The sequence below is a fragment of the Nerophis ophidion genome, linkage group LG20, assembly GCF_033978795.1.
Source record: "Nerophis ophidion isolate RoL-2023_Sa linkage group LG20, RoL_Noph_v1.0, whole genome shotgun sequence".
NCBI classification, from domain to species: domain Eukaryota; kingdom Metazoa; phylum Chordata; class Actinopteri; order Syngnathiformes; family Syngnathidae; genus Nerophis; species Nerophis ophidion.
In genome coordinates, this window is record NC_084630.1 from 44,125,930 (window position 1) to 44,141,382 (window position 15,453).

The following is a 15,453-nucleotide window of genomic DNA, read 5'->3' on the forward strand; positions in this document are numbered from 1 at the left end:
AAACATTGATTGATTGATTGATTGATTGAACTATGCATTTCTTGCGTTTTGAGTGGAGTAAGTAATGATTATATAGACATGATATAGATTGCGCCCTGCGATGAGGCGGCGACTTGTCCAGGGAGTACCCCGCCTTCCGCCCGATTGTAGCTGAGATAGGCTCCAGCGACTTCCGCAATCCTGAAGGGAATAAGCGGTAGAAAATGGATGGATGGATATAGATTGCGCATGCTTTTTAGCACATGGTATTTGGATCTTAGTAAATCAGGACCTATGTTTTTTACAGTGCTTTTTGCACCCAGTGGTATCTAATATATTCAGCATTTTTTTGTACCAATTTATCATTGCAGTAAAGTCAATATCAGTTTCTGTGATTTTAGTTCAAGACTACTGAGTGTGACACAGTGTTTTTCAACCACTGTGCCGCGGCACACTAGTGTGTCTGGTGGGCCGTGGGAATTTATGCAACTTCACCAAATTGGCCCCAAAAATCCATCCATCCATCCATCCATCATCTTCCGCTTATCCGAGGTCGGGTCGCGGGGGCAACAGCCTAAGCAGGGAAACCCAAACTTCCCTCTCCCCAGCCACTTCGTCTAGCTCTTCCCGGGGGATCCCGAGGCGTTCCCAGGCCAGCCGGGAGACATAGTCTTCCCAACGTGTCCTGGGTCTTCCCCGTGGCCTCCTACCGGTTGGACGTGCCCTAAACACCTCCCTAGGGAGGCGTTCGGGTGGCATCCTGACCAGATGCCCGAACCACCTCATCTGGCTCCTCTCGATGTGAAGGAGCAGCGGCTTTACTTTGAGTTCCTCCCGGATGGCAGAGCTTCTCACCCTATCTCTAAGGGAGAGACCCGCCACACGGCGGAGGAAACTCATTTGGGCCGCTTGTACCCGTGATCTTATCCTTTCGGTCATGACCCAAAGCTCATGACCATAGGTGAGGATGGGAACGTAGATCGACCGGTAAATTGAGAGCTTTGCCTTCCGGCTCAGCTCCTTCTTCACCACAACGGATCGGTACAACGTCCGCATTACTGAAGACGCCGCACCGATCCGCCTGTCGATCTCACGATCCACTCTTCCCTCACTCGTGAACAAGACTCCTAGGTACTTGAACTCCTCCACTTGGGGCAGGGTCTCCTCCCCAACCCGGAGATGGCACTCCACCCTTTTCCGGGCGAGAACCATGGACTCGGACTTGGAGGTGCTGATTCTCATTCCGGTCGCTTCACACTCGGCTGCGAACCGATCCAGCGAGAGCTGAAGATCCCGGTCAGATGAAACCATCAGGACCACATCATCTGCAAAAAGCAGAGACCTAATCCTGCGGTTACCAAACCGGAACCCCTCAACGCCTTGACTGCGCCTAGAAATTCTGTCCATAAAAGTTATGAACAGAATCGGTGACAAAGGACAGCCTTGGCGGAGTCCCAAAAATATATTTTGCAAATCAATAATTATAATCTGATAATAATGTGCCATTGTCTAGTGTCTGTGCTATGGAGAGCGTCTGTCGTGATCGCAATATGCAGAGCACAGCGGGAGACAGCGTGCAGGTAAAAAGGGTTTTAACACTCAAACCAAAAATGAACAAAAGGCAAGTCCTGCTATGAAAAGGCACTGAAGCATAGGGATGACAGTGCAAAACAAAAGTAAAACTGAACTGGTTACAAGGTAAACAAAAACAGAATGCTGGACAACAGCAAAAACTTACAGCGTGTGGAGCAGAAACGGCATCCACAAAGTACATCCGTACATGACATGACAATCATCACTGTCCCCACAAAGAAGGATAGCGTATGCGCAAAAACAAATTGTCTTGATTGTGCAAAAAAAGCAGGTGCAGGCCATAGCCCTCAAAGGAAGGCGTGAAGCTGCTACAGGAGAACACCAAAAAAACAGGAAAAGTCACCAAAATAACAGCGCAAGACAGGAACTAAAGCACTACACCCATGAATTAACAACAAACTCAAAATAAGCTACGACAACCTGGTGGAGTTACATTTTTTAACCTTTTCTGCTGGTGGTGTGACTCCGATTTTTTTTTTATGAAACTAATGTGCCTTGGCTCAAACAAGGTTGAAAAACACTGCTTCAACATACAGTAAATCTTTACCTACTGTACCTCCCATCCCTATAACGCAGGGGTCGGCCACCCAAGATGTTGAAAGAGCCATATTGGACCAAAAATACAAAAAAAAATCTGCCTGGAGCCGCAAAGAATGAAAAATCGTATGTAAGTGTTATAATGAAGACAACACATGACGTAAGTGTCTATATTAGCTATATTAGACTACTATTAAAATGACCTTAAAAGTCTTCTATAAGTGTTATAATGAAGACAACACATGACGTAAGTGTCTATATTAGCTATAATAGCCTACTATCAAAATGACCTTAAAAGTCTTCTATAAGTGTTATATTGAAGACAACACATGATGTAAGTGTCTATATTAGCTATATTAGACTACTATTAAAATGACCTTAAAAGTCTTCTATAAGTGTTACATTGAAGACAACACATGACGTAAGTGTCTATATTAGCTATAATAGCCTACTATCAAAATGACCTTAAAAGTCTTCTATAAGTGTTATAATGAAGACAACACATGATGTAAGTGTCTATATTAGCTATATTAGACTACTATTAAAATGACCTTAAAAGTCTTCTATAAGTGTTACATTGAAGACAACACATGACGTAAGTGTCTATATTAGCTATAATAGCCTACTATCAAAATGACCTTAAAAGTCTTCTATAAGTGTTATATTGAAGACAACACATGATGTAAGTGTCTATATTAGCTATATTAGACTACTATTAAAATGACCTTAAAAGTCTTCTATAAGTGTTATATTGAAGACAACACATGATGTAAGTGTCTATATTAGCTATATTAGACTACTATTAAAATGACCTTAAAAGTCTTCTATAAGTGTTACATTGAAGACAACACATGACGTAAGTGTCTATATTAGCTATAATAGCCTACTATCAAAATGACCTTAAAAGTCTTCTATAAGTGTTATAATGTAGGCAACACGTGATGTGTTTATATCAGCTATATTAGCCTACTATCAAAATTACTTTAAAAGCCTTAAATAAGTGTTATATTGAAGACAACACATGATGTAAGTGTCTATATTAGCTATATTAGACTACTATTAAAATGACCTTAAAAGTCTTATATAAGTGTTATAATGAAGACAACACATGACGTAAGTGTCTATATTAGCTATAATAGCCTACTATCAAAATTACCTTAAAAGTCTTCTATAAGTGTTATAATGTAGGCAACACGTGATGTGTTTATATTAGCTATATTAGACTACTATTAAAATGACCTTAAAAGTCTTATATAAGTGTTATAATGAAGACAACACATGACGTAAGTGTCTATATTAGCTATAATAGCCTACTATCAAAATGACCTTAAAAGTCTTCTATAAGTGTTATAATGTAGGCAACACGTGATGTGTTTATATTAGCTATATTAGCCTACTATCAAAATTACTTTAAAAGCCTTAAATAAGTGTTATAATGAAGACAACACATGATGTAAGTGTCTATATTAGCTATATTAGACTACTATTAAAATGACCTTAAAAGTCTTCTATAAGTGTAATAATGAAGACAACACATGATGTAAGTGTCTATATTAGCTATATTAGACTACTATTAAAATGACCTTAAAAGTCTTCTATAAGTGTAATAATGAAGGCAACACATGATGTAAGTGTCTATATTAGCTATAATAGCCTACTATCAAAATGACTATGTGTTGCAGGTTGAAACAAATCTTTGTGGACAGAAATGTTGAAATGTAATATTTATTTTACATATTTTTACAACATTAGAAACCATTAGTAAATCAGACGCTACTCAGGTGCAATAACTCCTGGAAATGACTGGCTCTTAATGGCCAAAAGTATAGAAGTGTGCGTCCAAGTTAAATGAAACGGCAGGCTGACTTCTTCTGAATTTTTTTTTGTCTTTTTGAATGTTATCATATTGTTTATTATTTTTAATACTCTATTTGTATTTGCTTTTATTTTCTTCCTTGACATGTTTCGTTAAAGTCATAATTTGCTCAACCTGAAGGATGTGTAAAGGTGTTGAACATGTTGAAAGTGCCTTGAATTTTGTGTACATTGTGGATGTTTGTTGTCCAATAAAATAAAACAAACAAATATATATATATATATATATATATATATATATATATATATATATATATATATATATATATATATATATATACATATATATATATATTTAAGTTATTACATTTGATTTTTAAACCTTCATTTTGGTTCAAAATTATTTTAAATTCGTAAACTACTGTGTATGTCCAAAATTCTGGCAAGCAAAGTATATCACATTTAGGATATTAAATTACAGTTTTACACATTTATTTTGATTTAAAATTGTTTTAAATTAGTTATCTCAAATTATTGATTCAATCAATCAATGTTTATTTATATAGCCCCAAATCACAAATGTCTCAAAGGACTGCACAAATCATTACGACTACAACATCCTCGGAAGAACCCACAAAAGGGCAAGGAAAACTCACACCCAGTGGGCAGGGAGAATTCACATCCAGTGGGACGCCAGTGACAATGCTGACTATGAGAAACCTTGGAGAGGACCTCAGATGTGGGCAACCCCCCCCCCCTCTAGGGGACCGAAAGCAATGGATGTCGAGCGGGTCTAACATGATACTGTGAAAGTTCAATCCATAGTGGCTCCAAGACAGCAGCGAGAGTCCCGTCCACAGGAAACCATCTCAAGCGGATCAGCAGCGTAGAGATGTCCCCAACCGATACAGGCGAGCGGTCCATCCTGGGTCCCGACGAGCGGTCCATCCTGGGTCTCGACTCTGGACAGTCAGTACTTCATCCATGGTCATCGGACCGGACCCCCTCCACAAGGGAGGGGGGACATAGGAGAAAGAAAAGAAGCGGCAGATCAACTGGTCTAAAACATATTAAAACATAATTAAATGACTGTCAAATTGTATTTATCTGTACTTGTACCAGTGTCTTTATAATTACATTTCTCTTTTTTATAAAAAAAAATATATTTAGGAGGAAGACAATTGATCCATGAAGGCATCTCTCAACAGGAAAATGTGTATGCTGTTAGAAGTTGAATCAGTATTTCTTTCTGACAGAATCAGAGTGACAATGAAATAGGTTTGCAACACATAATAGTTCATACAACATTTATTATTCAGTTTAGTGTCACAGCAAAAAGAAGATACACAATTAATCAACTTGGTCTTGTGTGTTACAATATGGTGAGTCATACACTTTCAAATGAAGTTACCTACAAGGTCCTGCCGGATATAACATTTTGGTCAATACACACATCATGAATATTCATGCTTTAAAATCTTGCTACGTCCAAAAATATAGATGATTTTAAAAAGTGCAGTGAGTGTGTGCGTGAGTTAGGTCTTTTAGGATGACTGGCCTGTAGACTAGTTTTCTTTTTGGAACTGCACAGCACGGGGTTGATGGAAACAACACACAAACCTACTCTACTTTATTTCTTGACTTTGCCCTGAGCAGCCACAGCCGCCATGGCCTTCTGCACTGTCTCCTCGTCTCCCAGAAACTGCATGCTTCCTATGGGTTTCAGGTTTTTGTCCAACTCGTACACGATGGGGATACCAGTAGGCAAGTTCAGCTCCATGATGGCCTCCTCGGACATACCTGGGAAAAACGGGCAGGCCTCATCATGACCAAGGAGCATCAGTTTCTATCTGGCAGCCTATTCAAGGTACAGGAGCGTCACTGACAGAGACCTCTCTGTTATTAGAGTTATTGTTGCAATAAACTTGATTTTGACATTTCAAATGATCAATACATCTCCTCTTTCACATCATGGTTCACACAAGTTAGACCTAAAATCCTGAAATCACAATTACTGGTTTAAATAGGACATTAACTTCACTTTGAAGGTTCTAGTTTTTGTTGTTATATAAGATTACTGTGTCTAGGTGTTCATTTTTAAAATGATGTATGTTTTTCTGAGACTCTATAGAATACATCACACATTTGTCATGATTAAGTAAAGATAATGGGATTTTTTTGCATTGTTTTGTCATTCTATCCATCCATCCATTTTCTACCGCTTATCCCCTTTCAGGGTCGCGGGGGGCGCTGGCGCCTATCTCAGCTACAATCGGGCGGAAGGCGGGGTACACCCTGGACAAGTCACCACCTCATCGCAGGGCCAACACAGATAGAGACAACATTCACACTCACATTCACACACTAGGGCCCATTTAGTGTTGCCAATCAACCTATCCCCAGGTACATGTCTTTGGAGGTGGGAGGAAGCGGAGTACCCGAGGGAACCCACGCAGTCACGGGAGAACATGCAAACTCCACACAGAAAGATCCCGAGCCTGGATTTGACCCAGGACTGCAGGAACTCGTATTGTGAGGCAGACGCACTAACCCCTCTGCCACCGTGAAGCCCTCCAGTACCTTATATTATAAAACATTTAAAATATAATTACATCTTAAATATTATAATGCAATAATGTCCACACTAATATTGCCAATTCTGATCATCCATGAGTAAGATCGGCTGATACCAACATCGATCTTGCGTAACAACCCCACATTTTTAAAAGGTATTTATGGTGAGTGCTATCATAGTTTAACATATCAGCACAATATTTAAATTAGTTCAATTGTTTGAGCAAAACAAGTCAAAAATACACAATTACTAAACAAAAGTAAAAAAATATATTTGGTTTTTGCCCTCCAAGTCTGAGTTTGTAAACAATAACAAAAACAAAAAAAAAAAGGATTTTGAGAAAATAAAAATATGGACCTCATCACTTTAGTATCAATTATATACTGATTCTACCCTAGGTATCGACACCACCAATTTATGGATCGAGCAGCCCTCTTCTTCAATGCTGACACACCAACAGTTGTTATATTATCCACTCTCCAAACCACGTGTGCCCAAAAGGCCTAAGTGAAAATGTGCTAATAGTCCTCGGGCCAAACAGCAATTTTTGTCATTCAACAGCACCACGAGTGAAGAGCTTAGCCTCATACTGCCATATATGAATATAAGGAAGTAGAGACTGTTACATAATTCAGTGAACATGCAGCTGTGCATTTTTATGTACATTTTCAACCTCAAACACAATCAAAAAGGTCATTTTCTGCAGATTTTTACCATTTCCAGGTGATGTTCCGCAACCAGTTCGTTCTAGATATTTAATCTGTTCGCTTTCAAACTTTACTTGCACAGATTAAACATATGGAGGATGTTACATTTCAAAGAATAGAAAGGAAAGTACTTAATTGATCCCTGGGGGAAATTCAGCTTTTAGGTTTTCGTTATAGGCCGTGGCTGAAGCATGTCGACCAAGATTATCCTTCCCTACAGAGCGTCAAAAATTCACAACTTTACCATGGAGCAGTGGTTTCAAATTCAGACGCAACTAGTTAGCCTGGGAAAAGAAAATCTATACATTTTTACAATAAAACATGGTGACTGAGCTGCCAATTTTTTTCCCCTAAAATCTTTGGTCATTTGTTTTATATTGCATTGCCATAAATTGAAAAACAGTACCACTGTTATTTTTACAGTAACATTTTGGCGACGAAGGTGTTACTTTTTTACTGTGATATCAATACTTGTGCAGCTTCAAAGCGGTTAGTATGAATCCATCCATCCATCATCTTCCGCTTAGTATGAATGTTTATTATATTTGGTAGCCACCCTTTGGCGGGCCAAATCTGGCCCCCTGGCCCTACATTGGGCATCGGTGCTCTAGACTCTTATTAATTTACCTGTAGATTTCCTGTCAATAGCTACTTACTTTCTGCTATAAGCGTATCCATCTACACTTTTTAAACTTTACTAAGCACTTATTTCTTGGTTTTTACAAGATAGCTTAACCTTTAGTTTAGCTAAGAAAATAAATGGATGGATTAGCACGCCTGCTCCTGGCTTGCTTTTGGTGTGTCACATGTTGAGAGTCGTCCTCCAGGGATACTACTTCATAATTATACTTAAGGTACCAAGAAATGTAGTGCATTTTCTGTAATGGAGGTGATTATTAATAGCTTAGAGAAGCGGCTCCAGACTGTGTTTGGGGACACAAAATTAGCTGCAGGCCGTTTGTCAGCTGGGCGACTAAAAATATGTTATCGGCCAGAAGGGATCGACGTTAAATCGACATTAAAAGGCACTAAAAGGCGATTAAGCCCTTTTCCACAAAAATCAGCCAATACTGATCGGTGGCCGATCAAATGGCACATTCATAGTTCTTGTTGTTAAAAATGTTTCTTAAGAGAAGTCCAAATGAGGTTCATGAAAGGTTCTTCCTTAACTCTTGGATATCCTTATCCACCAATTGTTAGTATTGTCACTTCAATAACTCAATTTAACTCTCATTGTCCGATATCCACTCATCGTTACTGTAAACCAGTCTTTCTCAAACATTGGGGCGGTCCCCCCCGGGGAACATGTTTTTTTTTTCTTTTGCTGTACCAGAATATGATGAGCGTATGTCGCACTTGGCTTCACTGTAACCAAGCTGTGTTGTTTCCTTTGTTTTTGATAAGCTTACAATGTTATGCAGAGGTGCAGAGGTATTGTCATAACAAATTTACCGACAAAATATACTATTTTTAGTCATGGTGGAGAGTGGGGTGGGGGGCAAAATATTTTCTTCTTCCTATGGGGGGCGTAACAGAAAATATTTGAGAAGCACTGCTGTAAACCATTCAATCTGTAAAATATTTATAGGTATTATAAAATGTGAACTAATCCACACTGCTATTCTACATTATTGCACATGTTTATAGTCAAAAATGCACCTAATATTATTTATTGCCTTATTTATCTATTTGCACTATTTGTATTAATTTTGTGAATTATTTTATTCGGTTTTCTATTGCATGTCTGCACTAGAGAAGGAGCTGCTTTTAATGTCATTGTACATGCGCATGGTGACAATAAAATGCATTATATTCTATACTAGTTTAATTAGGGCTGGGCGATATATATCGATATACGCAATATATCGCGGGTTTGTCTCTGTGCGATATAGAAAATGACTATATCGTGATATTCGAGGATACGTTCTCACGCAGTTGCTTTTAGCTGCGGGCATTAAGACTACAGGCTCTTCCCATGCCTTGTGTCTCCTTCTCACAGACAGCAAGAGCACAAACTTACACACGTCACATACTGTCACGGCATACGTCACATACGTATACGCCCTCACGATGCAGAGAGGTAGCAGACTGGGTAACGTTAGCTGTGATGCTAACGAAGCCATGCGAGTGGTAATACGAGAGAAAGAAGGTGCGAATGAAGGAAAAATTAATTCCCAAGAAAAACAGCAGGGTGTCCATCGTCTGGCGGTGGTTCGGCTTCAAGCGGGAAGATGTCGAATAGACAACTTTAATTTGTCAAATGTGGGGCACAAGCGTTGCTACCAAAAGTAGCATTACTGCTAATATGTAGCATCATTTGAAAAGTCACCTGCTAATAACTTTAATAAATACAGTTTGGGTCAATTGACTTAGTTGGGATTTCCTTCTCTGCATGAAAGTTTAAAATGTGCACATATCAGGGTTTCCCACACATTCATTTATTTGTGGCGGCCCGCCACAAAAGAATTACGGCCGCCACAAATAAAAATTAAAAAATAAAAAAAAAATTACAAAAAAAATGTTTTTTTTGTTGGTTTTTTTCCGGCTCTTGACTCGCTCGACCGCTCATAAAAGCAATGGGACTCTGTCTGTGAATGGAGCTTGTAGTTACATATTACATAAATGTGTAAATATTATATAAATATGTACATAAAGTGTTGTAATTATATTACAACTCCGCGTTCTTCTTGGTCATCGCCGCTAACCGCCGCTAACCGCCGCTAACCGCCACTGTCACCCCCCACCCCCGCCCCTCCGCCGCGCCACAACCACACCACCACAAATAGATGCCTGACCTGTGGGAAACACTGCATATTAACCCTAGAGGGGGGGGGGTTGCCCACATCTGAGGTCCTCTCCAAGGTTTCTCATAGTCAGCATTGTCACTGGCGTCCCACTGGATGTGAATTCTCCCTGCCCACTGGGTGTGAGTTTTCCTTGCCCTTTTGTGGGTTCTTCCGAGGATGTTGTAGTCGTAATGATTTGTGCAGTCCTTTGAGACATTTGTGATTTGGGGCTATATAAATAAACATTGATTGATTGATTGATTGATTGAGTATAAACAAGAATGTTTGAATGTAGACACATAGAATCATCATACTGCTGTGATTATATGCATCAAGTGTTCATTCAAGGCGAAGGCAAAATATCGAGATATATATCGTGTATCGCGATATGGCCTAAAAATATCGAGATATTTCAAAAAGGCCATATCGCCCAGCCCTAAGTTGAGCAGACCCAAAAGTGTTCTTACCCTCAAGGTGCTTGACAATGCCACGGAGACTGTTGCCATGGGCAGCGATCAGCACCCTCTTGCCTTCTTTAATCTGTGGCACAATCTCGTCATTCCAAAAAGGCAGAGCTCTTGCGATGGTGTCCTTCAGGCTCTCACATGTTGGAAGCTGCTCCTCTGTCAGATCAGCATAACGCCGGTCCTATCACAAGGGAAACGCTTTATTGTACCCAATGATATAACATAATGATGTGCCGCTTCTCTATAGAGCAACCTTGCTTATGGCCTGATAGAAGGCATGCCCCTCATCCATGGGCGGGGGAGGGATGTCAAAAGAGCGCCTCCAGATCTTGACCTGGGCCTCTCCGTGTTTGGCTGCCGTCTCAGCCTTGTTCAGCCCAGTCAAGCCACCGTAGTGGCGCTCATTGAGGCGCCAGGTGCGGTGGACGGGCAGCCACATCTGGTTGATGCCGTCCAGGACGAACCACAGAGTGCGCACGGCCCTCTTCAGAACAGACGTGTAGCAAATGTCAAACTCATAGCCAGCATCTGAAGTGACACAAGACAGAGATACATCAATAAATCACTGTGAATATTTCCGCTGCACAAAGATGTGTGTGTTTGAATCTGCTGATACAGTGCCAGTACTTTATGTTTTTAGGTCACAGTAACATTGTCCCTGTCAGCGTCAAAGAACTGCATAATACTGCATGTTTAAGGTGCGGCCTGGTGGCCATTTTCAGCCCCCCTGCTTGTTTTTTTATTGACGGTCAGCATATTGTAAAACAACTTGTAAACTAATATGATTATTTATTCGATTAAGGCAGGCGTCTCAAACTCCATTTACCTGGGGGCCACTGGGGGCAGAAGCTGGGTGAGGCTGGGCTGCAAGAAAATATTTCCTAAAAAATCTAACATGCACTTTTTAATGAATTCACCTTCTTTGAATGGCTTTCCTGCCCCAGCAACATACTTGCCAACCCTCTCGGTTTTTCCGGGAGACTCCCAAATTTCAGTGCACGTCCCGACAATCTCCCGGGGCAACCATTCTCCTTAACTTGTCATGATTTTCACCAGGCCAACAATATTTAGGGCGTGCGGGGATAGCACTGCCTTTCAATGTCCGGGCCATGCCCCGATTGGTACCGGGCCATGCCCCGATTGGGACCGGGCCGCAGAATAATTTTTGTATTCATTTTTATTTGAAAAATATATATATATATTTTATTATTGTTTTTTTTTATTAAATCAACATAAAAAAACACAATATACACTTACAATTAGTGAACCAACCACAAAAACCTCCCTTTTTCATGACAAAAATTTCCTTTTTTCATGACAAGGAAAAGAAAAGAAAAAAAAAGAAAAAAAAAAGGGTGTGGGTTTGGTGTGGGTTCACAGTGTGGAGCATATTTGTAACAGTGTTAAAGTTGTTTATACGGCCACCCTCAGTGAGACCTGTATGGCTGTTGACCAAGTATGCATTGCATTCAATTGTATGTGTGTGTGTACAAGCTGCTTATAATATGTGACTTGGCCGGCACACTGATGGTATGGAGGAAAAGCGGACGTGGCGACAGGTTGTAGAGAACGCTAAAGACAGTGCTTGTATGGCACGCCCTCAATATAGTTGTCCGGGTAGAAAACGAGAGAAATTTGGGAGAATGGTTGCCCCGGGAGGTTTTCGGGAGGGGCACTGAACTTCAGGAGTCTCACAGGAAAATCGGGAGGGTTGGCAAGTATGAGTATTAGCGGTGCATGCGGTGTTCCAGCGGTAAGTGCCGAATGAAATTACATGGCCAGAGTTTGACACCCATGTTCTAGTCCAGGGGTCGGGAACCTTTTTGGCTGAGGGAGCCATCCATCCATCTTCTACCGCTTATTCCCTTTTGGGGTCACGGGGGGCGCTGGTGCCTATCTCAGCTACTATTGGGCGGAAGGCGAAGTACACCCTGGACAAGTCGCCACCTCATCAGAGGGCCAACACAGATAGACAGACAACATTCACACACTAGGGCCAATTTTTAGTGTTGCCAATCAACCTATCCCCAGGTGCATGTCTTTGGAGGTGGGAGGAAGCCGGAGTACCCGGAGGGAACCCACGCAGTCACGGGGAGAACATGCAAACTCCACACAGAAAGATCCCGAGCCTGGATTTGAACCCAGGTCTGCAGGACCTTCGTATTGTGAGGCAGACGCACTAACCCCTCTGCCACCGTGAAGCCCGGCTGAGGGAGCCATGAAAGCCAAATATTTTCAAATGTATTTCCGTGAGAGCCATATCATATTTTTTAACATTGAATACAGCTAAATGCGTGCATTTTTTAAGTAAAACCTAATTTTTTAGAGTATAATAAGTCTCTAATTATTTTTTATAACATTGGTATTTTTTGAACAGGTGCGGTTGAAACGGACGGATGGATTAAAATGCATGAGAATGTTTTATATTTTGAACGTTATTTTTAACATCGTGATTACCAGCGGAATTATTAATTACTTATCGTGTTAAGCAATGTCAGCTCAGATTTATCCGAGAGCCAGATGCAGTCATCAAAAGAGCCACATCTGGCTCTAGAGCCATAGGTTCCCTACCCCTGTTCTAGTCTTTGTACAGCAGATGGCAGTATTGTCCTGTTTAAGAGGGTCACAACATTGAGTCAGGTTCTCATCTGAATTTCGGGAGAATTTGTCCCGATAGGCGCTGATTTCGGGAGTCTCCCGGAAAATCCGGGAGAGTTGGCAAGTATGAGGTGCGGGCCGCAAAATAACGTCTCGCGGGCTGCATGTCTGAGACCCCTGATTTAGACGAATTCAAAGTAAAGCCGCTGCTCCTTCACATCGAGAGGAGCCAGATGAGGTGGTTCGGGCATCTGGTCAGGATGCCACCCGAACGCCTCCCTAGGGATGTGTTTAGGGCACGTCCAGCTGGTAGGAGGCCACGGGGAAGACCCAGGACACGTTGGGAAGACTATGTCTCCCGGCTGGCCTGGGAACGCCTCGGGATCCCCCGGGAAGAGCTAGACGAAGTGGCTGGAGATAGGGAAGTCTGGGCTTCCCTGCTTAGGCTGCTGCCCCCGCGACCCGACCTCGGATAAGCAGAAGATGATGGCATTACTTTAAGTTGTGTTTCATTCATCAATTCGCCCGGCACTATATTAGAATAGAAAGAGGAAGACCTTTCTTCTGCGTGACACACAATGTAGTTGTGTTGCGTAAGAAACAGGTTTGCGGCGTCTAATCCAATGACCGCGGGGAGAATGGCCGACTATAGGCCGAAGTGACATGATGTACCTTTCAATGCTTGTCCTCCTCGCTTGGCCTCGTGTTCGCCCGTCTCGCTTAAATCCGCGTCGAACCAGCCACAAAATCTGTTCTCCTGGTTCCAGCAGCTTTCTCCATGGCGGATCAGCACTAGTTTGTACGCTGCCATTGTCACGCTGTGTTTCCGGAAACTCCGGCGCAATTGGCTCTTGTTAATATATTGCAGGAACGTCCGCAAGGTCGTCTGGATACGACTGCAGCCGGGGAAACGCCTCAGGAGAAGCGGGCGCAGGATTTTGCCAGAATAGGAGTCGGATATGTCTGAACTTGACAGATCTCAGCGGCGGTCTGACCCTGGCTTCCGCTGGGTTCTTCTGACCAATCAGAGACGAGATGAGCTTGTGGAAGCAGGAGGATGCACGCAGGCGCACGTCCGCTAGTGGGGGCGATACTGTGACGCTTTGATACCGTGCATCATTCCATCCATGCCTACCGCTTGTCCCTGTTGGGTCGCTGGACCCTATCTCAGCTACATTTGGCATATTACAGGGGTGTCCAACGTGGGCCAAATGCGGCCTGCAGCTAATCGTTTACCAGCCCGTGACACTCCGGCTTCCTCCCACTTCCAAAGACATGCACCTGGGGATAGGTTGATTGGCAACACTAAATTTGGCCCTAGTGTGTGAATGTGGGTGTGAATGTTGTCTGTCTATCTGTGTTGGCCCTGTGATGAGGTGGTGACTTGTCCAGGGTGTACCCCGCCTTCCGCCCGATTGTAGCTGAGATAGGCGCCAGCGCCCCCCGCGACCCCAAAAGGGAATAAGCGGTAGAAAATGGATGGATGGATGCAAAATTGATAGTATTGCAAAAATTTAAAAAAACATTTTTAAAAAAGTGTAATAAGGTGAAATCTAATGAGTAAAAGCTGCCATGCAGGCAGTTTTTTTTTGTTCCTTTTGACTTTATTTTCTTTGTTTTCCATTGCTCAAAAAAAAAAAAAAGGACAAAAAGTAATGGTTTCCTGCTGGCTCCGCTGTGAACGGGACTCTCGCTGCTGTGTTGGATCCGCTTTGGACTGGACTCTCGCGACTGTGTTGGATCCATTGTGGATTGAACTTTCACAGTATCATGTTAGACCCGCTCGACATCCATTGCTTTCCTCCTCTCCAAGGTTCTCATAGTCATTATTGCCACCGATGTCCCACTGGGTGTGAGTTTTCCTTGCCCTTATGTGGGCCTACCGAGGATGTCAATCAATCAATCAATCAATGTTTACTTATATAGCCCTAAATCACTAGTGTCTCAAAGGGCTCCACAAACCACCACGACATCCTCGGTAGGCCCACATAAGGGCAAGGAAAACTCACACCCAGTGGGACGTCGGTGACAATGATGACTATGAGAACCTTGGAGAGGAGGAAAGCAATGGATGTCGAGCGGGTCTAACATGATACTGTGAAAGTTCAATCCATAATGGATCCAACACAGACGCAAGAGTACAGTCCAAAGCGGATCCAACACAGCAGCGAGAGTCCCGTTCACAGCGGAGCCAGCAGGAAACCATCCCAAGCGGAGGCGGACCAGCAGCGCAGAGATGTCCCCAGCCGATACACAGGCAAGCAGTACATGGCCACCGGATCGGACCGGACCCCCTCCACAAGGGAGAGTGGGACATAGAAGAAAAAGAAAAGAAACAGCAGATCAACTGGTCTAAAAAGGGAGTCTATTTAAAGGCTAGAGTATACAAAGGAGTT

At 42.2% G+C, this 15,453-nt stretch overlaps 1 protein-coding gene across 1 annotated transcript; it reads right to left on the bottom strand.

The window, feature by feature from the left end:
• Positions 1-5,214: 5,214 nt before the first annotated feature.
• LOC133539188 (phosphoglycerate mutase 1) lies at positions 5,215-14,085 on the bottom strand. The gene is made up of 4 exons (XM_061881330.1): positions 13,730-14,085; positions 10,713-10,987; positions 10,460-10,640; positions 5,215-5,724 (listed from the first exon to the last, which is right to left on the bottom strand). The coding sequence occupies exons 1-4, from the start codon at positions 13,866-13,868 to the stop codon at positions 5,555-5,557; spliced, it is 765 nt and encodes a 254-aa protein (XP_061737314.1). The 5' UTR covers positions 13,869-14,085; the 3' UTR covers positions 5,215-5,554.
• Between the last annotated feature and the right edge of the window lie 1,368 nt (positions 14,086-15,453).

Excerpts from the sequence above, each read along its gene's own strand:
- LOC133539188 (XM_061881330.1), bottom strand. The coding sequence starts at position 13,868 with ATGGCAGCGTACAAACTAGTGCTGATCCGCCATGGAGAAAGCTGCTGG. Across the intron at positions 10,988-13,729 it reads AGGAGGACAAGCATTGAAAG|ATGCTGGCTATGAGTTTGAC; the intron begins GTACATCATGTC and ends GTGTCACTTCAG. Across the intron at positions 10,641-10,712 it reads TCTATCAGGCCATAAGCAAG|GACCGGCGTTATGCTGATCT; the intron begins GTTGCTCTATAG and ends CCCTTGTGATAG.